Source organism: Anguilla rostrata, chromosome 10, assembly GCF_018555375.3.
Source record: "Anguilla rostrata isolate EN2019 chromosome 10, ASM1855537v3, whole genome shotgun sequence".
Classification (NCBI taxonomy): domain Eukaryota; kingdom Metazoa; phylum Chordata; class Actinopteri; order Anguilliformes; family Anguillidae; genus Anguilla; species Anguilla rostrata.
The window spans coordinates 352,501-377,141 of NC_057942.1; the positions used below are offsets into that span (position 1 = coordinate 352,501).

The 24,641-nt window shown below is 49.0% G+C and overlaps 1 protein-coding gene across 2 annotated transcripts in view; it reads right to left on the bottom strand.

Annotated features, from left to right (window-relative positions):
* The window catches only part of si:dkey-215k6.1 (transmembrane protein 132C), a 152,530-nt gene that overhangs the window by 31,762 nt on the left and 96,127 nt on the right, over nt 1-24,641 (bottom strand). For both annotated transcript variants that reach the window (XM_064353256.1, XM_064353257.1), the window contains exon 4: nt 6,989-7,175. In XM_064353256.1, the coding sequence (XP_064209326.1) occupies nt 6,989-7,175 (187 nt within the window). The remainder of the gene's footprint in view (nt 1-6,988; nt 7,176-24,641) is intronic.

A 24,641-nucleotide genomic window follows, 5' to 3' on the forward strand; every position in this document is an offset into this window, starting at 1 on the left:
GTGAGACAGGGACTGGGAGGTTTCAGAGAGCAGCAGTACAGGACAGATAATGTCCCTCTAAGACTGATAGTACAGAAATGAATGAAAACGAGCTGCATGACAGTGTTAATTACACTTCATACATTAGCCTCCTGGTAATTAGACCATTCATTCTCCCACAAATAGAGCCGTGCTCGGGGGGGGGGGGGTGTTCTGCACAGAGCTAATGAAGCTGGGGTGTCACAGGGATTTTAAATCAAAGCGACAGTGTGGCTGGAAGCCCCCAGGGGTGAGGGTGGGGGGTGGGGGGGGCACAGTTGGCCACGCGGTCATCAGAGTGCTGTTCTGTGTGGCTCCATGTGACCGCCAGTAATGCTGGTTAAACTGTAAATGTTTTTTTAGAAATGTTTAAATCCTGGATGCTAACTGCCTCTGCTGAGCCCAACAGCATTTCCTGCCCTCACATCTCACAGTCACACTCACTCAGCCAATCAGGAAGCAGATACGCACCCTCTCAACCAATAGATTAATATAATGACTAAATGAGCTATTTGTAAACTTGCTAATGGCTATGTCAATTACTGTCCAGCTTACCTCCTTTCAGACCTGAATTAAAAGCGACAGGGTCTATAAAATCCAGTCCAACACATCGAGTAGGTCAGGGGGTGTGTTCCCCAGGCCAAACTCAATAACCTTTCAGCAGAAATAGGCCATCCATAATTATTACATACAGTAGGCTAATTTCCAGTTCAATCAACAAAACACATTTATACACAGTTAATAACAATGTATGAATGCAACATTAAGTTGTTTTGCATCTTCATAAGAGGTTAATGTACTGTAATTATCTCAAACTATCTTGAAATGATTAATATTTCTGCGTAGGTCATAAACATATTTAAGCTGCATATGACCTGCATATCAAAACTACTGTAACTCTCAAGATATCGTAAAGAATATTTGACCATTAAAAACCTTATTTAAATAAAACAAAAGTATTAGTTTCCCCTTTTCTAACAACAGAGCACATTCATCCACTTAAGAGCTTGTTTGATTTATCTTATTTACTGAACCTGTGCAGAAGCGTCATTAGGAGTTGGCACAAATATGCAAAACAGCCACGTCTGTTTCCTGCCTTTGATTAGGAGAGCTGCATGTGCCCTGCTATTAATATCAAACCTCTGGGACACAAGCAATTCATCATACAGCATTATTAAATACAACAAGGCAGCTCGCTATCTAATGTATGATAAATGGAGAAACTCTTTCCTGCATAAAAGGAGGGGAGAGCCGACGGGGGGGATGAGGGGGGGATGAAGACATTCCGCAGATATGAAACCTAATGGGCCATCGGAACATTCACATGAGAATCCTTCTTTCAATTTCCGGCTGTAATTGCATTAGGCAGCGTGCCGGCGTGGCCCCCTGGACCTATTAGACCACGGCTCTGGAATTCCACACGGGCTTCCACTTCCACCTCTGTCAATTCAGCTTAAGTGAGTCGCCTAATTTCTGCCCAAATTGCTTCCTTCTCTGGCTCAGTGTGGCGGAATGTAGGACACGGACGTGGCTGCGTGGCCCTCCGGCTACAGCCAGGGCTGAGTCGGGGCTGAGTCAGGGGTGAGTCGGGGGTGAGTTGTGGGTGAGTTGGGGGTGAGTCAGGGGTGAGTCATTGGTAAGTCAGGGGTGAGTCGGGGGTGAGTGCAAAACTGCTATACAGATGAGCATCAGGTCCTCCAGATACGCCTCACAGAATTACGTAAAGGTTGCATTTAGGCCTGTATTTGCCTAACCTGCCAATTAAATGGGTTCTTAGGTTCTGGTGACACATACAGTCCCATTCTGATATCTAATCCACTTCCCTGAGGACACACAGGCCAACGGTTTTCTCTTAAATTAAAGTGTCGGGGGTTGTTTAAACTACTTCTGTGCTGAGAAACATCTACAGAGGCACAAATGCCTGTGGTTCTGCATGCTGCACTTTAACTGAGATTAGAAGGCTAGGCACCTCTTCCCCCTGAACACGCCTCATTTGCAGGGATATGATGAAGCTGTTTCATTGATCTAAACAAAGGCGGATCATTTCAGGAGGGTGGCTGTTGTTTTTCCGTTTCAGACACAGGTACTCTGTGAATCCAAAGCAAGGTCGCAGTTCTCCAGAACTAATAAAAGTGATTCTCTTTCAGAAAGGGTTCCGCCATGAATTATTAACGAAATAGAATTAATTAATTCAAGGCAGGTCCACAGACTAGTTTACCTGTCATCACTTTTTTAAGTTTGTGAAACTGGATTGCAAAAAAACAAAAAACAGCAACACCACAAAACACTGATGACATACGAGAGATGGTTTTCTTCCTTTCCTTGCTGGAGCTGGATCATACAGATTACAGACTCATGTCCCACTGGAGTTGACAGTGTAGGATGGCTGACGAAGTCCAGGTCGTCGAAGACTGCTACCTGCAAGTCTAACTGCATGTCTAAATTCAATGAAACATAAAAGTGCAAGCGATGTCAAATGTCCAGCCTCAGCATCCACCCAGAACCACACAGGGAGGGGCCCAAACGATCCACCCAAAACCACAAATGGACGAGCCCAACCGATCCACCCAAAACTACACAGGGACAAGCCCAACCGATCCACCCAAAATCCACAGGGACGAGCCCAACCGATCCACCCAAAACTACACAGGGACAAGCCCAACCGATCCACCCAAAACCCACAGGGACGAGCCCAACCGATCCACCCAAAACCACAAATGGATGAGCCCAACCGATCCACCCCAAACCACACAGGGACGGGCCCAACCGATCCACCCAAAACCACACAGGGACGGGCCCAACCGATCCACCCAAAACCACACAGGGACGGGCCCAACCGATCCACCCCAAACCATGGCGGGACGAGCTCCACTAAACGCTGCAGTACAGCGCTCCACTCATCTGGGCCCCGCATTGCCCACTGGGTGAGTCACAACTCATCAAAATCTGAAAACAACAAACAACAGGCACAAACAAGTGTTCCAATTAAGAATTAATTACGGGCGGGTTCCCTGAGCAACCGCAGCACCCACAGGAGCTGCTTAGAACGAGAAACAGCAGGCGGAAAAAAACACACAGCAATCTTCAGGGGAAAACAAAGCAGAAGTGGAGAGGCTGATGGAGTCGTCATTGTGGAGGGAGACGAGAGGCGGCCGCCTCCGCGTAACAGCCTCCCAGCCCAGTAATGCACACACGGAGAAAGCCACAAATTACCAAGTCCTTTGAAGCCAAAGTTCCCAAACGGGAAAAAATAGGCCTTTTTACTTCCTCCCATTTATAGAAATGTGAGCCCTCTACAGTGTGAGGAAATTACACATAATAATCCTTATTTTTCAAAAGAGCTTCCTACAGCACAACCAGAGTCACAACAGGCAAATCATAGGACCATAAAACCAGCGCTTCTCTGGCTAAAACAAAGTTTGAGGGAAAAGTAAAGGCTTTTCAAAATATCATAAAATACAGTCATTACCACTAACTTACAAATGTAAGCACAGCATGTGCAATGTGGCCTTTGAACTGCATCCATACTGCTATTTAAAGAAAATTAATGATTTATACATAGGAGTCCAAAGCATGGGGGAAAAGACTCTGTGAGACGGTACTGCTGTGACTCATCCCTGTCTCTCTGTGAGACGGTACTGCTGTGACTCATCCCTGTCTCTCTGTGAGACTGTACTGCTGTGACTCATCCCTGTCTCTCTGTGAGACGGTACTGCTGTGACTCATCCCTGTCTCTCTGTGAGACGGTACTGCTGTGACTCATCCCTGTCTCTCTGTGAGACTGTACTGCTGTGACTCATCCCTGTCTTTCTGTGCGACGGTACTGCTGTGACTCATCCCTGTCTCTCTGTGAGACGGTACTGCTGTGACTCATCCCTGTTTCTCTGTGCGACGGTACTGCTGTGACTCATCCCTGTCTCTCTGTGAGACGGTACTGCTGTGACTCATCCCTGTCTCTCTGTGAGACGGTACTGCTGTGACTCATCCCTGTCTCACTGAGATGGTACTGCTGTGACTCATCCCTGTCTCTCTGTGAGACGGTACTGCTGTGACTCATCCCTGTCTCTCTGTGCGACGGTACTGCTGTGACTCATCCCTGTCTCTCTGTGAGACGGTACTGCTGTGACTCATCCCTGTCTCTCTGTGCGACGGTCCTACTGTGACTCATCCCTGTCTCCTGTGAGACTGTACGACATTGACTCATCTTTGTCACATTACATGAGAACAAGGCACAGATTTATGATCTATTCCCTGTCTCAACTGTATAGTCAGGTCAACTGTGGAAACTACATCAGACTGGTCATTATTTATGAGCTGGTAACTGTGTGAATCACCCTTGATTCTTTCGGTACTGCTGTGACTCATCCCTGTCTCTCTGTGAGACGGTACTGCTGTGACTCATCCCTGTCTCTCTGTGCGACGGTCCTACTGTGACTCATCCCTGTCTCACTGTGAGACATTACACAACATTACATCACATTTTTTATCACATATTATCATAGAGAACAAGGCACAGATTTTATTGATTCTTATATCCATCCATTCTCTCTAACCGCTTAATCCAAGTCAGGGTCAAACGGTGGCAATTCTTACATATAGACTTGAAGTGCAATATTAATTTATATGAGTTTCATTGAGAATAAAATAATTTAAGAGAATTTTCCACACACAATAGGACAAAAAATATAAGGATTTTCTAAAATCTTTCCAAAAAACCTTTAACATAAAAAAATGGTTTCTTTCCCGGACTGAACCCTGACACCAGGAATGTGACGGGAATTCAGTTGTGATTCCCGGGAATCCAGGGAAAGGACTCATCACTGGCGATCCCCCATGATGCTTCACTGCGGTCGTTTGCCTGCTGTCCCCTGTGCTCCCTCAGCATATCTGAGTGCAGCAGCGAACCTCCACACGAGCACAGATGGATTATGGGTCATCTAAGGATACGAGTCCCTGGAAAGGGGCACCTTATCCAGCAGGATCAGCAGCACACACAGCGAGGGGACCAGCATTACTGAGTCAGGATCAGCAGTGTGGGATCAGCAGCAGACACAGCGAGGGGACCAGCATTACTGAGTCAGGATCAGCAGCACACACAGCGAGGGGACCAGCATTACTGAGTCAGGATCAGCAGTGTGGGATCAGCAGCAGACACAGCGAGGGGACCAGCATTACTGAGTCAGGATCGGCAGCACACACAGCGAGGGGACCAGCATTACTGAGTCAGGATCAGCAGTTGGGATCAGCAGCAGACACAGCGAGGGGACCAGCATTACTGAGTCAGGATCGCAGCACAAGCAGGCGCATACTGAGTCAGTACAGGTGGGATCAGCAGCAGACACAGCGAGGGGACCAGCATTACTGAGTCAGGATCAGCAGTGTGGGATCAGCAGCAGACACAGCGAGGGGACCAGCATTACTGAGTTAGGATCAGCAGTGTGGGATCAGCAGCACACACAGCGAGGGGACCAGCATTAATGAGTCAGGAGTCAGCACATGCAACCTAGTGCAGCTCTATATCGTTTTCCCACAATCCTCTCTGCCCATCCCCTGCTCTCCCATTAGATCAAAGAGCTTCACTGACAGGGCCATCAGAAAGTGACAAGCCTGTGGCTGAAAAAGTGAGACTCCAAACACCATTTCCCCTTCCTTACAAGGCCTGGTCTGACACAAGCTCCTCCAGCCCTCAGCCCCACTGCCCTCCTGCAGAGTTTAATGGGAAACCAATCAAACCTAGAGAAAGTCCATTTTCCCTTAAAGACAAGAAAAGACTGGGAATGAGAGTTGGAATATCAGAATTCCCCACTGAGAAGCTTACTCTCTCAGCCAATCAGAACCTTAGTCTCTAAGCCAATCAGAACCATGCCTTCATAGCCAATCAGTACCTTACTCTCTCAGCCAATCAGGACCTTACTCTCTCAGCTTCTCTCTCCCAGCCACTGGAATCTGGCTCAGGTACTATACATGCATTCCTACTGACACACACTGACACACACTGACACACACAGACACACTGACACACACTGACACACACTGACACACACTGACACACACTGACACACACTTACTGTTCACAGATCTGTACAGAGAACATCCCAGAACCCTGCTTCCAAGAAACTGGGGTTTTAAAAAGAGGCGCAATGCCCAAACTCAAGCACAAATACCTAAATACTTCTTAATTTTCTCTCTGTGCTCTAAATCAACCCGAAGTGACATTTACTCCTCCTGACAGTGGTTGATGTGTTCTATGTATTTGATAATTTCTCATTCCCTTCATCATGTGCACTCTCATGCAGCTGATAGCAAACACAGCCCATGACTCACAATAATTAAACAGATTATAGCAATTTGAAAATTGAACAGATTTGGGAACCTTTGCAGGAGAACAGTGTCATTTTGTTCCCTCTCGACGCCCCCCCCCCAGGTGGGCCCACCGCAGAGCTTGTGATAAGTGCTCTTCTCTCCACACGAGCACCATGCTAGCCCGGCTTTACCCAGGAAACCAGCGCCTCAACAAATCCCATTTATCCTGAGTTTCATTTCCATTTGTCATGTGGAAATACGAGCCAGCTGGCCTGCATCGCACAGCCTGTCGCTTATAAGCAGTAATCCCCTTTATCACAGACACAATTAGGCTGGGTGGCTCTGTATTAATAACTATATAACAGCAGTACTGGTGTGTGCTCCTGTTTGTGTTACAATTATACACACACACCATCACCTGCTGAGTAACACACACACCATCACCTGCTGAATTACACACACACACACCATCACCTGCTGAATTACACACACACACACACCATTGCCTGTTGAATTATACACACACACACCATCACCTGCTGAATTACACACACACACACCATCACCTGCTGAATTACACACACACCATCGCCTGTTGTATTACACACACAGTCACACTGTCTCAGGTGCATTCAGCATGAGGTCTCCAGGGTAACAGGTGTCTTACCTGTGCCAGAGGTACGATGCCCTGCAGATCTCTCTGACTGATATAGACGTAGGAGATCACCTCTGCTGGTTCCCCAGTGGATTCTGGGTACTGGATCTGCCAGTGCACTGCCTGGGTGGGCTGCAGGTTGATGAAGTTGTCCACCTCAAACTCCACCAGAGTGACCTCATAGAAGGAGCCCTGCAGTCTAGAGGTGAAGAGACAGAGTTCAGCTCAGACCAGCAAGAACATCCAGAGAACTAAACACACAGACACGCCCACTAAAAATGCTACTAAACTATGGCAATAACCAAAGATAAGTAAAAAAATATATATACATTTCATCACCCAAAACCACACTGAAACAATGATAAAAAATGACAACTAAACAGGAAAACAGCATAAAAAGTGGAAGACTGTGTGATCTTTTAAAAAACAAAAAAAAAAAACAGCAAAACAGAAACACTGAGAATACAGTGAGTGTTTCCAGGAAATCTGTGTAAAGGAGCAGAGTGACTGAACAGAGGGACGGAAGGCCTGTGGAATTATGGGACGATTAAGAGCCAATTACTGGAAGAACACAGACACAGGTGGTGGAGAGAATCTGCTGGATCAGACAGACAGCTGGGAGCTGAGTCATCAGGGATCTGTGTGTGAGGAGTTGTGTCTGAGGAGAGATTCAGGGATCTGTGTGTGAGGAGTTGTGTCTGAATGGGAGATTCAGGGATTTGTGTGTGAGGAGTTGTGTCTGAATGGGAGATTCAGGGATATGTGTGTGAGGAGTTGTGTGTGAATGGGAGATTCAGGGATCTGTGTGTGAGGAGTTGGGTCTGAACGAGAGATTCAGGGATCTGTGTGTGAGGAGTGTGTGTGAGGAGTTGTGTCTGTGAGTGTGAATGCTGGTGGTGTGTGTGTGCGTGAGGCAGGCCAGAACAGTGTGTGTGTGTGTGTGTGTGTGTGTGTGAGCTTGTGAATGCTAGCGGCGTGTGTGTGTGTGTGTGTGTGTATAATGCAGGCCAGAGCAGGGTGTGTGAGTGTGGGAATGCTGGACGTGTGTGTGTGTGTGTGTGTGAGGAGCTGTCAATCACAGGCGCTAAATGGGAGCAGCTCCACGCTCCTTTCTCGCATAAATCTGTACTCCGCACCAATCCCTGACCCCTGCCATCGTCACGGCGATGACCTCTGCTCCAGACTGCCTGCGCCAAATCCCAGGCGATGTTTTTTACAACCTGAAAAACAGGTTTCATTACAACTCCTCAATTGGCTGTTTGATAGATGTCAGTGCTCTTGACCTGCCCTCTTCCAAACTAATTTCATCCCAAATATATAAATAAATTGACACCACTTTACAACGCGTGTGTGGGTGTGTGTGTGCATGGGTGCGTGTGTGAGTGTGTGTGTGTGCATGGGTACGTGTGTGTCTGTGTGTGCATGGGTGCGTGTGTGTGTGTGTGCATGGGTGCGTGTGTGTGTGTGTGCATGGGTGTGTGTGTGTTTGTGTGTGCATGGGTCCATGTGCGTGTGTGTGCATGTGTGTGGGTGTGTGTGGGTGTGCATGGGTGCGTGTGTGTTTGTGTGTGCATGGGTCCATGTGCGTGTGTGTGCATGTGTGTGCGTGTGTGTGGGTGTGCATGGGTGCGTGTGTGAGTGTGTGTGTGCATGGCTACGTGTGTGTCTGTCTGTGCATGGGTGCGTGTGTGTGCATGTGTGTGTGTGTGCATGTGTGCATGGGTGCATGTGTGTGGGTGCGTGTGTGTGTGTGTGTGCATGTGCTGCATGTGTGCATGGGTCCATGTGTGTGTGTGTGTGCATGTATGCGTGGGTGTGTGTGTGTATGCGTGGGTGTGTGTGTGTGTGTGTGTGTGTGTGTGTGTGCGTGCGTGGGTGTGTATGGGGGGGGGCACAGTAGCTGGAACACTGGGATAAATGGACCATTTAACTCTTTGCTGCGAGGGGGGGACTGATAAGAAGAGAATGAGGTCCTGCTCCTGTAATGACAGCACTGTGACCTTTGACCCTGACAAGGCTCTGGACCCAAAGAAACTCCGCTTCCTTGGTGTCACTCTTCAAGCAGACGGTGCTGGTGCCGTTCGTGTGCAGAGAAGGGATTAGCCCAGGGATCAAAACTGCCATCAGACCACAACAAAGCTCTGCCTCAATCAGGGGAGCACAAGACAACATATTAGGGGCAGTAATGTGGACTAAGAAGATTACCCTGGCAGGGCAGATTAGGAAAAGTTATTTAGTCTTAAGGAGGATATAATAGCAGGCCTGATTGGAACAGGTACTGAGATGTGCAGCTATATCCCAAGCAGAATGAATCATTGGATTAGGAAGTTAATGCAGGCAAGACAGCAGGCTTTGGAGTACAAGGCAGTTTGGCTCAATTCAAGTAACCGTGGTAACTGTAGAATATCATTCCAAGGTCTGTATTCATTAGAGTTAGAGTAATTCCTAATGCCAGAAAACTGAAGCTTCTAAACTCCAGCAATGTGTGTCTCTGCACAAGAGACACCAGGAGAACTCTGTTCTTCTGTGTTTTCAGTCCTGCGTGGGCACTCTGAATGCCCTGTAAATGCCCTGTGTGTGCACTTGGAATGCCTGTGTGAGCACTTGGAATGCCCTATGTGGGCACTCTGAATACCTTGTGTGAGCATTTGGAATGCATTTGGAATGTTTTTAGGGATGACAGTTTTTTTATGTAGTTACTACAATTGAACAGGCTAACACAGAACATGCTAAAATGTTGGGCTAAGAGCTACAGAACCTAAGAACCAAGCGCTAGAGAGTTATTATCTTTAAATGTCAAGGTAACCCCACTCGCTGCACCAGTCTTTGTTACTGCTGAGTAATTGTGCATCTGCAACAGGGTTTGAATATTCAGGCGTCCCACTGTATGTGTGTTACTGCAAATGCTATATCAAACCCCAGCATGGCCATATGAACATACGCACATATAAAAGGGTATCAGAGGTTTACGTCTGCGAGGTCCGGCAGTGGTCTGGTCCAGTCTGCCAGGGAGCGTAAACTCTCCCTTCCTCCCACTGGGCCAGAATCAGCACCGTGCACCTGAGCACCCCCCCCCTCCTCTGACTGAGCCCCCCCCCCCTCCTCGGACTGAGCTCCCCCCCCTCCTCTGACTGAGCCCCCCTCCTCTGACTGAGCTCCCCCCCTCCTCTGACTGAGCTCCCCCCCTCCTCTGACTGAGCTCCCCCCTCTGCTGAGCTCCCCCCCCTGACTGAGCTCCCCCCCCCCCTCGACTGAGCTCCCCCTGACTGAGCTCCTCCTCCTCCCCCTCTGACTAGAGCTCTTCCCCCTCCTCTGACTGAGCTCTTCCCCCAATTCAGATACCCCCCCCTCCTCGGTAATAATTTGTCAAACAGAGTTAAACTCATCAGGGTGGGAGGGGGGAGGATGAATTAAGTGGACTGCATTGATTCGGGCAGTGAGCCGTCTCGGGGGGGGGGGGTGTTTATTTAGTGTCGGGGGAGTAAAAGATGGAGAGACAGACCAGGGTCCTTCATCACACTGGCCTCTCTAACCTGCAGTGCCAAAGTGCTCTCTCAGAAAACCCAAAAAAGGCCTCGTCTAACATGGCCTCTGTTCTGACAGGTGCATTCAGGTGAGGTGGATTCCTCAGGCGTGACCTGACCATTGGAGACCCCCCCCCCCCCACTGAGTCCGGTGGACTGCCATCTCTTCAGTCATGGGGGAACTCTTACACTGAACGCTGGAGGGTGATACTCAGCACCCATCCCTGGAGCACGGCATTGTGGGTCATTCCCCTTCAAATCCTCTTAATTACCAAACCAAGTTAATCATCTACCAGCCTCTCAATGTTCCATATTTGTGTGGAGTATAAAAAGAAACAAGATTAGCAACGGATACTAAAATGTCCTCCAAGCTTGGGAAACGTTTGGGTTCCCACACTCCTAGATATGCAGAGGCTTTAATCACAGAAAAAAACTGCAGCTAATTCAATAATTACACAAACTAATTGCTCCAGGGATTGGTCAAAACGAAGCAAGCCAAAGCAAGATGTCCATTTCTCCAGGTTTGGAGCAAGGAAGGGAGAGGAGAAGGGGATGCACAAGGAGGAGAAGGAGAAGGAGAAGCAAGAGAAGGGGGAGGAGAAGCAGGAGAAGAAGGAGGAGAAGGAGAAGGAGAAGCAGGAGAAGGAGAAGGAAAAGCAGGAGAAGGAGAAGGAGAAGCAGGAGAAGGGGGAGGAGAAGCAGGAGAAGAAGGAGGAAAAGGAGGAGAAGCAGGAGAAGGGGAAGCAGAAGGGGGAGAAGGAGAAGGAGAAGCAGGAGAAGGAGAAGCAGAAGGAGAAGCAGGAGAAGGAGAAGGAGAAGCAGGGGAAGGAGAAGCAGGAGACAGAGAAGGAGAAGCAGGAGAAGGAGAAGGAGAAGCAGGAGCAGGAGAAGGAGAAGGAGAAGGAGGAGCAGGAGAAGGAGAAGCAGGAGAAGGAGAAGGAGAAGGAGAAGGAGAAGCAGGAGAAGGAGAAGGAGAAGGAGAAGCAGAAGGAGAAGAGTAATAAGAATCCATAAGGGCTGTGGTTAGGATGGACATTGGTAATAAATGTTGTTGATGAAATCCTCCTCATTTTACATTCGCATTTCGCTCTTTACTCTGATCCAGAGTAACTTGCATAGTTTATATTCTTTTCACATACAATTCCACCTACAGATGGATATTTAACCAAAGCAGTCCAGGTTGAATCACTTTCCTCTGGGGAAGAACAGCAGGTCCTGACACTGGGATCTAAAGGCTACAGCCAGGAGTCCGCTTCCCTGACCCCTACACGGTCACACTCACTCCCGATCGCTCCAGAAGGATTCCCGTGTACGCTGGCATCTCCATCCCATCAGCACAGGAGCCCGGCCATTTCACACTCCCAGCATTCTGTGGAGCTTACGGCCTTCCCCCAGCCCAGAGAGGCTCCCGCACGAAGCCGCCAGCACCCCTAAATCACGCCAGCACCCCTAAATCACGCCGTCCCAGAGCAGAACGCCCCATTCTACTGCGCAGGAATAAACATGGAACTGCACGCAGCCAACTGTAATCTTACAGGAATTTTTAAAGAATATTTGTGTTTACTGCATAGTGTGACTGGCATTGTCACACACTATGCAGTAAGCCCAAGCATGCTAATAAATCTCAGGATGCTTAAAAATTTCTGTAATACAAATGTAACATGTGTTAATGCAGCCAGCAATGTCCCCGTTAGACTAAATAAATTATGAGAGAACAGGATAACCTTTCTGAACACAAGCGGCAGAACCAAGGACAGCATCCTAATTACAGTTTCACTGTCGCAGGACATGCAGAGTCCTCCTATAATGATGCTCAAATTAACATATTAGAAGAATAAATATTCACTGGCAACTAATGCTATTCAATGGATTAGCCGTGTTTTTTTGCTACTGGTACAATATAGCACAAATAGGTAGAAATTGGAAATATTCTATGGCTCATAATACATATTTATGTTAACATCAATACCATAACTAGTCATTTAATAAGCACATAAAGTTATTTCATAAGGAAACAGAGAAATTATGTGAAATAAACATAGTAATAGAATTGATTTTTTGCACATGGCCCCCAAGCAGACAAAAACATGACATTATCACCCTCCAAATTACTGTTGAGTGCACGATTGAGTAGGCCTACACAAACATCATCTTAATTTCATTATGCTCATACCGTACAAGAGGCAATTAAGTCTTTCCAGATAACCTAACCTGCTTCCTGTCATAAGATCAATGTAACTGAAAGGAATGATTAAATAATGTCTTTCTGGGGCAGTAGTTTTGCCCCACCCCGTTTGCTGTGTGGTCACACCTGACTAATTCCCTGCATTTCGTAAAGCAGATAATGAGATTCTTAATTAAAGGTGTGCAGAGAGAATAGATCAGCAGACACTGCAGCAGGTCCAGGTCATACCGAGCAGCACTGAGACACACCGAGCAGCACTGAGACACACCCAGCCCGTACCGAGCAGCACTGAGACACACCCAGCCCATACCGAGCAGCACTGAGACACACCCAGCCCATACCGAGCAGCACTGAGGCACACCCAGCCCATACCGAGCAGCACTGAGACACACCGAGCAGCACTGAGACACACCCAGCCCGTACCGAGCAGCACTGAGACACACCGAGCAGCACTGAGGCACACCCAGCCCGTACCGAGCAGCACTGAGACACACACCCAGCCCATACCGCAGCAGCACGCAGATGAACACCCAGCCCATACCGAGCAGCACTGAGACACACAGCCACCCAGTACCGAGCAGCACTGAGACACACCCAGCACCCGCCACGAGCAGCACTGAGACACACCCTAGCAACCCACCCTACCGAGCAGCACTGGAACGAGACACACCCAGCCCATACCGAGCAGCACTGAGACACACACCAGCCACGTCAGCACACGAGCCACCGAGCAGCACTGAGACACACCCAGCCCATACCGAGCAGCACTGAGACACACCCAGCCCACACCGAGCAGCACTGAGACACACCCAGCCCATACCGAGCAGCACTGAGACACACCCAGCCCATACCGAGCAGCACTGAGGCACACCGAGCAGCACTGAGACACACCCAGCCCGTACCGAGCAGCACTGAGACACACCCAGCCCATACCGAGCAGCACTGAGACAGCCGGAGCAGAGATGTCCCCAGGAACGGCTCTTATCTGAGGGGCAGAACTGTGTCTGTTTGCCCCAGCGCACCCCTCCCATCACTAGAAGCCGAGTCAGACCTGATGTCCAGGAACGGCTTTCCCTGAGGAGGCACACTGGGTGCAGGGCACTGCCCACAAATATGCTATCAGCACCAGTGCAGAGCGGGCGGTTCCTGAGCAGAGGAATGTGGCGGCACTGCACAAAGCTTCACCCAGTGACCCCATCCCTCACTCCACCAGTCCCCACCGCATAGAGCCTGTTTGAGTGACACAGCCCTGACCCTGCAGCCCACAGGTCCTGTCACTCATCAAAAACACATACTGTTCACACACACACACACATACACACAGATACAGATATACATACACACGCACACACACACACACATACAGATATACATACACACACACACGCACACACACACACACACACACACATATACATACACACACACACGCACACACACACACACACACAGATATACATACACACACATACGCACGCACACACACGCACATATACATACACACACGCACACACACACACACACACACACACACACACACAGATATACACACACACACACACACGAACACACAAACGCACACACACCCACATACCCACAGACACATGCACGCACGCACACACACCCACACACACCCACATACACACACACACACGTGCGCGCACACACAGAACGACACTTCTATAGTTTCAAATACACAAACAAGCGTGTACTTGTTTTTGTACAAGCAATATAATGGATATTAACATCAATTTGAGTTGAATAGGAAGCAGAACAGCCCCTTCAGGCCTGCTGAGGTGCAGTAAGGTGTGTAATATTTCCTCTGGCAGAGCGTTTACACCAAAGTGACTTTACTGCAGGGCTGAGCCTGAATGCGGGGAGTCCAGCCCTTCAGCCTGAATAAGGAGCTGAAAGAGAGACCTTTTCAGAGAGCGCTTCTCTTCTGATATCAGAGACAGGGCGACCCCGAAACACAGCGCGCCAGCGTTCAATCACAGCAGCGGGAGGAAGAGGAGCACAGCACAAAGCAGCGGGAGGAAGACTCCCCGGGGGCAGCCGGACTCCCGGGGGAGGGGGGGGTGGCTGAGGACAGCAGCCCAGCCACAGAACACAGGTGTCCCCACAGGCTCCATACAGGTAGAGCTGCTCCCCAACATTCTACTTTACACACCTGCTCCCCAACATTCTACTTTACACACCTGCTCCCCAACATTCTACTTTAAGCACGCGAGCACACACACACACACACACACACACACACACACACACACACACACACACACACACCCACACACACACCCACACACACACACACAGGCTGTTTCTCTCCCTCTGCAGCATGCTGGGGGAAACGGGCACTGCAAAGGCAGCGAAACAGCGCCCCCTGGCTGCGCCTCAGGGGAGTGTGGAACCCCGGTCCTGACCCCGTCCCAGCACGGGCCCTGGCGTGCTGCCAGGCTGGATTTGGCTGTGGCAGCGTTTTTAAATAATCTGCATGCTTTATTAGACACTGATTGGTGACCCCTGACCTTTGCTCCCCGGTGAATACATTTCCTGTCTGCCAATGAGACAATGCGGCCCATGAGAGCAGCGGTCTGAAGGCCGGCCTCTCTGTCCAATAAAAAGGCCGTATCAGGCAGAAAGGAGCAGAGCCAACTCCACAGCCTCTCTCACAGGCGATACATCAGCTCAGAGGAGCACAACATGACAAAACAATCCAAACTGGCAGGAAAGCTGGTTTAGAGGACCTAAACACACAACGACAACAGCAATGAACTCAAAGACCAATCAGAGACTCCTCTGCACTTCTGCCAAATCCCCACAGACACTCTCCCACTGAGGGAAAAGGCCCACATGAGATCCACATGCAATTAATAATAATATTAATAATAATACTAATACAAATAATAATAATAATAATTATTATTATTATTAGTATTATTATTATTATTATTATAATGAAGGGACGGGGATAGACTTGGCATTGCCTCTTCCTCCGGCTGGACCACTGGTCGCACATGGAAGTGTGTCAGTTCTGCTGTTTCCATGACTACAGGCCACCGCCCCATCACCAGGCCACACCTCCAGGTGAGCCCTGGCATGGTGGCGTGAAGGAAAACAGGAAACGGAAATCCTTCCACTGGATTATTCCAGAGGAGAGCTGTGGGATCACAGGGGTCTGGACTGACCGGAGGACCTCTCCATCTGCACCTGTCTGTAATTACCCCCCTAAAGAACACATCACTGACCCTGGGGTCACACACCTGCCCCGGGTCAGACACCCACACTCTCGCCTGCTCCTACTCAGCAAAAACCTCACCAATGCCATCCAGGTGTTAAGGAGAGTCAAGCTTCGTTAAAAAACTGAAAAACAGCCAGTGTGCAGCTTCCCAGTCCCCGCGTTCAGTCATTAAATGAAGCATTAAACACAGACCTTTCCCCTGCTGAACGCAGCTGAAATAAGCCTCTATGAGCCTAACGGGGAAGAGCACGCAGAAATGCCCTCTGCTGAGATGCACTTCAGACAGCGTTTAAGTGGAGGTGCTCTGCAGCAGCGCGCAGTTTCTGGCTCCGTCCTTCTGTCTCCCAGGAACACGTTTAAGAGCGAGAAGGCCCCGCGTTCCAGCGACAGAGACGGATAGGACGCCAGGTGGGAACAAGCTGGACACAGCCGAGACCGTCGGACGCAGCTCACACTAACAGCTGAAGCATAAGGCTCTACTCTTAGATATTTGGGCATGGAACTAAGGGGCTGCAGGTTTGACTCCCAGGAGGGGCACTGCCATTGTACTCCTCAGCTAGGTGCTTAATCTCTTGTTCTTCAACCACCTCTGCCCATCTGACAGGCTCGCTTGCAGAATGAATTTCAGATTCTTTCTGCCTGGTAAGCTTTTTAGAAACCTTAACTGTCTTCCCAGGACAGACACAAGCACAAAGCGGTTTCAGAGAGCCACTTCCTCACACTGGTGAACATTTGAGTCACATTCAGCACACAGATTCTTGTACACAATGCTTTGAACAGCACAGTCAATCTTTCCACTTTATCTAATGAAGCATCCACACTCTGGGTCTGCAAACAGGGCCTGGGAAAGAGGTGCAGCGTCAGTGTGCAGCACACGCCTAAAACTGCAACACGGGCTTCCCTTACTGCCCTGTCCAATGCACATGGCTAAAACTGCAACATGGGCTGCCCTTCCTGACCACACAACCACCAAACTGCACGACCACCAAAGTGCCCAAGCATCTAAGCCCTGGCACTTCAGCTGAGCTGCCATTGGCTCATGGGCTGATGCAATCAGTATTAAGAGGCCCGGGATTAAAAAAGCACAAGAATCACTAAAAGTTACTGGTCCAATAAAATTAAGTTCTCCAATTTCATCAATTCTGTAATATGTCTTGTCAAAAGGTAGCCTTCAGTGAAACACTTCACTCTCTCAGCATTTATCCAACACGCCTGCATAAGAAGTCATGCCTTACCCAACACATCTGTATGAGAAATCATGCCTTACCCAACAGGCCTGCATAAGAAGTCATGCCTTACCCAACACGTCTGTATGAGAAATCATGCCTTACCCAACACGCCTGTATGAGAAGTCATGCCTTACCCAACACGTCTGTATGAGAAATCATGCCTTACCCAACACGCCTGCATGAGAAGTCATGCCTTACCCAACACGCCTGCATGAGAAGTCATGACTTACCCAACACGCCTGCATGAGAAGTCATGACTTACCCAACACGCCTGCATAAGAAGTCATGACTTACCCAACACGCCTGCATAAGAAGTCATGCCATTGGTGAAGTATAAAGTGACAGCACAGAGCTTCCCGTCTCTGCGCTTTAATAAGCCCTGATTAGCCGGAGCGCTGCTAATTGTAATGGCGCTGGTGGTGCTAACAGGAAACAGGAGGCAACTGATGAATAAAACAGGGCTCAGCAGGGGTGCTCATCCTCACCCAAATCACATGACACGCGAGTCATTTACCCGCTGCCAGCCTGCCGGAACAAGAAGCCCAGTCACACCCAGTCACGCCCAGCCACACCCACCCAGCCACACCCAGTCACGCCCAGCCACACCCACCCAGCCACACCCAGCCACACCCAGTCAGACCAGTCACACACAGTCAAGCCTAGTCACACCCAGCCACACCCACCCAACCACACCCAGTCACGCCCAGCCACACCCAGTCACGACCAGTCACACCCAGACATGCCCAGCCAGCCACACCCAGTCACGCCCAGTCACACCCAGCCACGCCCAGTCACGCCCAGCCAGCCACACCCAGTCGTGCCCAGCCACACCCACCCAGCCACGCCCAGTCACACCCACCCAGTCACGCCCAGCCATGTACAGCCATGGCACACAGGTCTGTTTTCGCCACACTTTTTCAGTTTCTATCATTGCTGGTACTGCAGTAAAATGCTCTATCGGTAAGAAATTTTAGGAGTCCAGCAGAGAACCTGTCAAAGACAAACAAGATTGACAAGCAAAACACCATCTTGCCAAGACCAAAAATCAATCAGGGATGTGCGCAATCTAACCTAACCATAACCTTGGCTTCTTCTGCTCCTGCTTTGAACACAGCCTCTGCTTCTGATGGGAGAGCAGCGTCTTCAGCATAAACCCTTCACTTCCTCCTGGACACCTGATCTATGCCGGTGGCAGGACGCAGAAGAAGCCAGAGGCCATTTTGAAAGGGTGCATCAGGAGAACCTGCCAGGAGGCGCATTTTTAATGAGTTTAAATCAGGTGGGAAAGCTACTGGGCTGAAGCACGTTCTCCGGCGGAAGAAACGCGCCGTCCCAGCATCCCCGCCTGAAGACGACAACGGCTCAGCTCTTACGCTGAAGAGGAAAATAACATCCTTATAAATATGCAGCTTAGCTTGGAGTGGAGTGAAGACGGATATCATAATCGAGTTTGTGCCAGCGATTTCCGTTGCTTAAATACAATTAGCCTTTCAACAGTCCTGGACAGGAAATGGACTCGCATTAGACTCTGGAGTGGGACCTGGGCCCTGGCAGCCCTCAAGCTCATTTATATTCAGACACATTTAATAGAGTCCCTCTCGCTGTCCCAGCCTTTGTGCCCCGAACAACAAGCCACACTCACCGCCACAGTGCAGGAAACGGAATGTAAACGATCGATTTTTTCTCCATGAAGGAAAATCGGGGGACAATTGTGTGCGGTTCCCATCTCTCAGGATGAAAAGCTGATCCTGTTATGAATGTCAGAGGGCCCAACAGACGGTTAGATATAAAATAATATATACGATATAAAATAATACACAACTCTTTCACTTGAAGAGGCAGGCATGTGTCAGAATGAATGTCACGGTGAAGCGGAGAGACAAAATTCCACAGCAGCAAATCCCAACCCAGCCTTAACCCGTTCCTAACGCTGGGGCTTAACACGCTGGGCCTTAACCCGTTACTCACACTGGGCCTTAACACGCTGGGCCTTAACCCGTTCCTCACACTGGGCCTTAACACGCTGGGCCTTAACACACTGGGCCTTAACTCGTTCCTAACGCTGGGCCTCAACCCGTTCCTCACACTGGGCCTTAACACGCTGGGCCTTAACCCGTTCCTCACGCTGGGCCTTAACACGCTGGGCCTTAACCCGTTCCTCACGCTGGGCCTTAACCCGTTCCTCACGCTGGGCCTTAACACGCTGGGCCTTAACCCGTTCCTCACGCTGGGCCTTAACCCGTTCCTCACACTGGGCCTTAACCCGTTCCTAACACTGGGCCTTAACACGCTGGGCCTTAACCTGTTCCTCACGCTGGGCCTTAACACGCTGGGCCTTAACCCGTTCCTCACGCTGGGCCTTAACCCGTTCCTCACACTGGGCCTTAACCCGGTTCCTCACACTGGGCCTTAACCCGTTCCTAACGCTGGGCCTTAACCCGTTCCTCACACTGGGCCTTAACCCGTTCCCTCCTCTAATAAGAGGTCTAGAGAAAGCATTTGAATGTTAGGCCAGCAGTAGTTTCAGCTGGGAATTTATACTGTATCTAACAGGCTTCTGCAGCATAATGTAAAATGCATGTCTGTACAGTTTTTCCATAGTTAAGAATGGAAAATAAAAACTCAAGGGTAAATAATATAGGCATTATGGGAATTTTATTTCCACATGTTTAGAGACCTCAGATGAATATCCATTTAAAATTTCCCCAAAGGACTCTTTAATATGCACAATTAGAACAATTAGCCCTTAAAAATGACTCCGTATTTCTCCTGCAGCAGCCAGACGTCTAACAGAAATGCTCCAGATTCTGCAGCGAATTTAAAAAAGAAGAAAAAGAAATTCAACAAAATGCTTTCTTGTACAGGCAGTGATAATATTTAATGAACAGAAGAACGCAGCAGTGTGGGGCATGTTTCCACTCAGTCTCACTTTTATTCTCTGCCATGTTAAAGATATTCTTAAACATCAAACATCTGTAAAATGTCCGAGAAAAGATTCAATGATTTATTCAAGGGGTACAATAATTTATTCTACTCACAAGAGGATGGGGCTCTAAACTTTATCAGCTGAATCCTATTTGGAGACTCGTTGCTGCCAAAGGTCGTACAGTTTAATATGCAGAAAAACCCCGCTGTGATGTGGGGGGGGACGGCCGGGGGGACGGGGGGTGGGGCAGGGGGAGGGGGTGGGTCCCCCGGCTGCCGGGACTATAAATACCACCGCATATTTGGGGACTAAATGGCGGAACTACGCGGATCAAGCTGACTGAATGGGGGCAGGTATCCGCCTGCCTGTCACCCAGCGGCTCAAAGCCCCCCCACCCCCCCACCCCACCCCCCAGCCTGAGCCGCAGGACATCCTCCTCAGCGCGGCCCTCGTCCGTCCTGCCAGTGTCCAGCACCGGAGCTTACTGTTCGCAGAGATATACTGAGGCTTACTGTTCGCAGAGATATACTGAGGCTTACTGTTAGCAGAGATATACTGAGGCTTACTGTTCGCAGAGATATACTGAGGCTTACTGTTCGCAGAGATATACTGAGGCTTACTGTTAGCAGAGATATACTGAGGCTTACTGTTAGCAGAGATATACTGAGGCCTACTGTTAGCAGAGATATACTGAGGCCTACTGTTAGCAGAGATATACTGAGGCCTACTGTTAGCAGAGATATACTGAGGCTTACTGTTAGCAGAGATATACTGAGGCCTACTGTTCGCAGAGATATACTGAGGCTTACTGTTCGCAGAGATATACTGAGGCTGCTGTTACAGAGATTACTGAGGCTATGTGCAGAGATATACTGAGGCTTACTGTTAGCAGAGATATACTGAGGCTTACTGTTAGCAGAGATATACTGAGGCTTACTGTTAGCAGAGATATACTGAGGCTTACTGTTAGCAGAGATATACTGAGGCTTACTGTTAGCAGAGATATACTGAGGCTTACTGTTAGCAGAGATATACTGAGGCTTACTGTTAGCAGAGATATACTGAAGCTTACTGTTAGCAGAGATATACTGAAGCTTACTGTTAGTAGAGATATACTGAAGCTTACTGTTAGAGAGATATACTGAGGCTTACTGTTAGCAGAGATATACTGAGGCTTGCTGTTAGCAGAGATATACTGAAGCTTACTGTTAGCAGAGATATACTGAAGCTTACTGTTAGTAGAGATATACTGAAGCTTCCTCTTAGCAGAGATATACTGAAGCTTACTGTTAGCAGAGATATACTGAAGCTTACTGTTAGTAGAGATATACTGAAGCTTACTGTTAGTAGAGATATACTGAGGCTTGCTGTTAGCAGAGATATACTGAGGTAATCCCAAACCTCAACTCCTTCATTTACTGCTACACCAGCTAACATACTCCAGGTACCTCTGGGTACTCCGGGTACCTCCCACACTGGCATGCCGCCTGTTAGGTTCGGTACACTCCTGCCATTGCCCTTGACCAAGGCACCGGCCTCAGAACTGGAGTTGGTCCCCAGGCGCTGCACTGTGGCTGCCCACTGCTCCTAAGTAACTAGGATGGATTAAATGCAGAGGACAAATTACCCCACGGGGTTCAATAAAGTGCATATAAAGCCAAGCATCAGTGCCGGGTAATCGGGGTGAAGGGACCACTAGAGGCCGCTCAGATGGGGAGGGGCTCAGCACAGAGTCTGGAGGGGGGGGGGGGTCTGTTTCACACAGGGGGGCTGCTCCTCATTCACCAGGAAAAAGCTTATTGATTTTAGCTCAAACAGAATTTAGAGCAGCGCTATTAATGGAAAAACATGCAGTCCGGCCCAGCACTCTGCAACAGCCAAACTGCACCATTTTCACCATGACCAAAAAATCCACCCAACCCAGCACAGCCAAGAACTCCACCCAACCCAGTACAGCCAAGAACTCCACCCAACCCAGCACAGCCAAGAACTCCACCCAACCCAGCACAGCCAAGAACTCCACCCAACCCAGCACAGCCAAGAACTCCACCCAACCCAGTACAGCCAAGAACTCTACCCAACCCAGCACAGCCAAGAACTCCACCCAACCCAGCACAGCCAAGAACTCCACCCAACCCAGCACAGCCAAGAACTCCACTCAACCCAGCACAGCCAAGAACTCCACCCAACCCAGCACAGCCAAGAACTCCACCCAACCCAGCACAGCCAAGAACTCCACCCAACCCAGTACAGCCAAGAACTCCACCCAACCCAGCACAGCCAAGAACTCCACCCAACCCAGCACAGCCAAACACTTCACCCAACCCAGCACAGCCAAGAACTCCACCCAACCCAGCACACAGCCAAGAACTCCACTCAACCCAGTACAGCCAAGAACTCCACCCAACCCAGCACAGCCAAAAACTCCACCCAACCCAGCACAGCCAAAAACTTCACCCAGCCCAGCACAGCCAAGAACTCCACCAAACCCAGCACAGCCAAAACACCTTCCAACCCAGCCCAGCCAAAAACTCCCCTCAACCCAGCACAGACACAACACCTCCCAACCCAGCAACAAGGACAACACCACCTAACCCAGCCACAAACACCACCCAACCCAGCCACAAACTTAGCACTGCTCTTTTTTAAAGACATCTATGATTCAGGAATTTACTGAACCACAACCTTCAAACTTCCAAACATTCAGCCCCATTGCTTTCAAAGCCCAAAGCGTTCCGGGCAGCCCTGCCCCGCTCCCACTGAGCACTAATGCAGGAGCCAATGACTTGTTTCTGAATCTATCAATACAAAGTCACATTGATCACAGGACCTTTCTTAATGGCCACATAAAGTTAATACTACAAAAGATAGATAATACTGTCTAATGCTAATCCACAGCCCTGAACCTACAGCCACTCTGTAAATAACCCACAGCCCTGAACCTACAGCCACTCTGTATATAACCCACATACAGGGGTCTAAAGCCACTCTGAATATAACCCACATACAGGGGTCTAAAGCCACTCTGAATATAACCCACATACAGGGGTCTAAAGCCACTCTGATATAACCCACATACAGGGTCTAAAGCCACTCTGAATATAACCCACATACAGGGGTCTAAAGCCACTCTGTATATAACCCACATACAGGGGTCTAAAGCCACTCTGTATATAACCCACATACAGGGGTCTAAAGCCACTCTGAATATAACCCACATACAGGGGTCTAAAGCCACTCTGAATATAACCCACATACAGGGGTCTAAAGCCACTCTGAATATAACCCACATACAGGGGTCTAAAGCCACTCTGTATATAACCCACATACAGGGGTCTAAAGCCACTCTGTATATAACCCACATACAGGGGTCTAAAGCCACTCTGTATATAACCCACATACAGGGGTCTAAAGCCACTCTGTATATAACCCACATACAGGGGTCTAAAGCCACTCTGTATATAACCCACATACAGGGGTCTAAAGCCACTCTGTATATAACCCACATACAGGGGTCTAAAGCCACTCTGTATATAACCCACATACAGGGGTCTAAAGCCACTCTGTATATAACCCACATACAGGGGTCTAAAGCCACTCTGAATATAACCCACATACTGGGGTCTAAAGCTCAGCAGATGGGGGGTGTAGGTGAGGTGACCCTATGACACCACATATGACACACACAAGCTGTTCACCAAATGGACCCTACATTTTTAAACTAAAGAAAAGAGAATTTACAGTGGGAATAAAATAGGTTAATCTTTATGGGAACAAGGCAGAACTGCAATCAATTAAACTGGACAGGACCCAGGGTAAAACAGGACAATGAAATTTAGAATTTTTTTTTTATTATTCATTGGGAGCATTTATGCTAGCTCCTAAAATCAATAGTACATTGTGAGGAGGTTTCAAAATATGGTTCTGTCATTTAATTTCAGTTAAAATACAAGCACAATAAACTAGCTCTCCGCCTGTCTTCCTGTACCCTGCTGGGCCCCCTCTGTCTCCCTAACCCTAACCCTAACCCTAACCACTCTCAGGCCTGATGTGGGTAAAGGGTTCTGTTCCTGTACAGACCGTGCTAATCGTTCTCTGCTCTGATGTGGGTAAAGGGTTCTGTTCCTGTACAGACCGTGCTAATCGCTCTCTGCTCGGATGTGGGTAAAGGGTTCTGTTCCTGAACAGACCGTGCTAATCGCTCTCTGATCTGATGTGGGTAAAGGGTTCTGTTCCTGTACAGACCGTGCTAATCGCTCTCTGATCTGATGTGGGTAAAGGGTTCTGTTCCTGTACAGACCGTGCTAATCGCTCTCTGCTCTGATGTGGGTAAAGGGTTCTGTTCCTGAACAGACCGTGCTAATCGCTCTCTGATCTGATGTGGGTAAAGGGTTCTGTTCCTGTACAGACCGTGCTAATCGCTCTCTGCTCTGATGTGGGTAAAGGGTTCTGTTCCTGAACAGACCGTGCTAATCGCTCTCTGATCTGATGTGGGTAAAGGGTTCTGTTCCTGTACAGGCCGTGCTAATCGCTCTCTGCTCTGATGTGCAGACGGAGTGT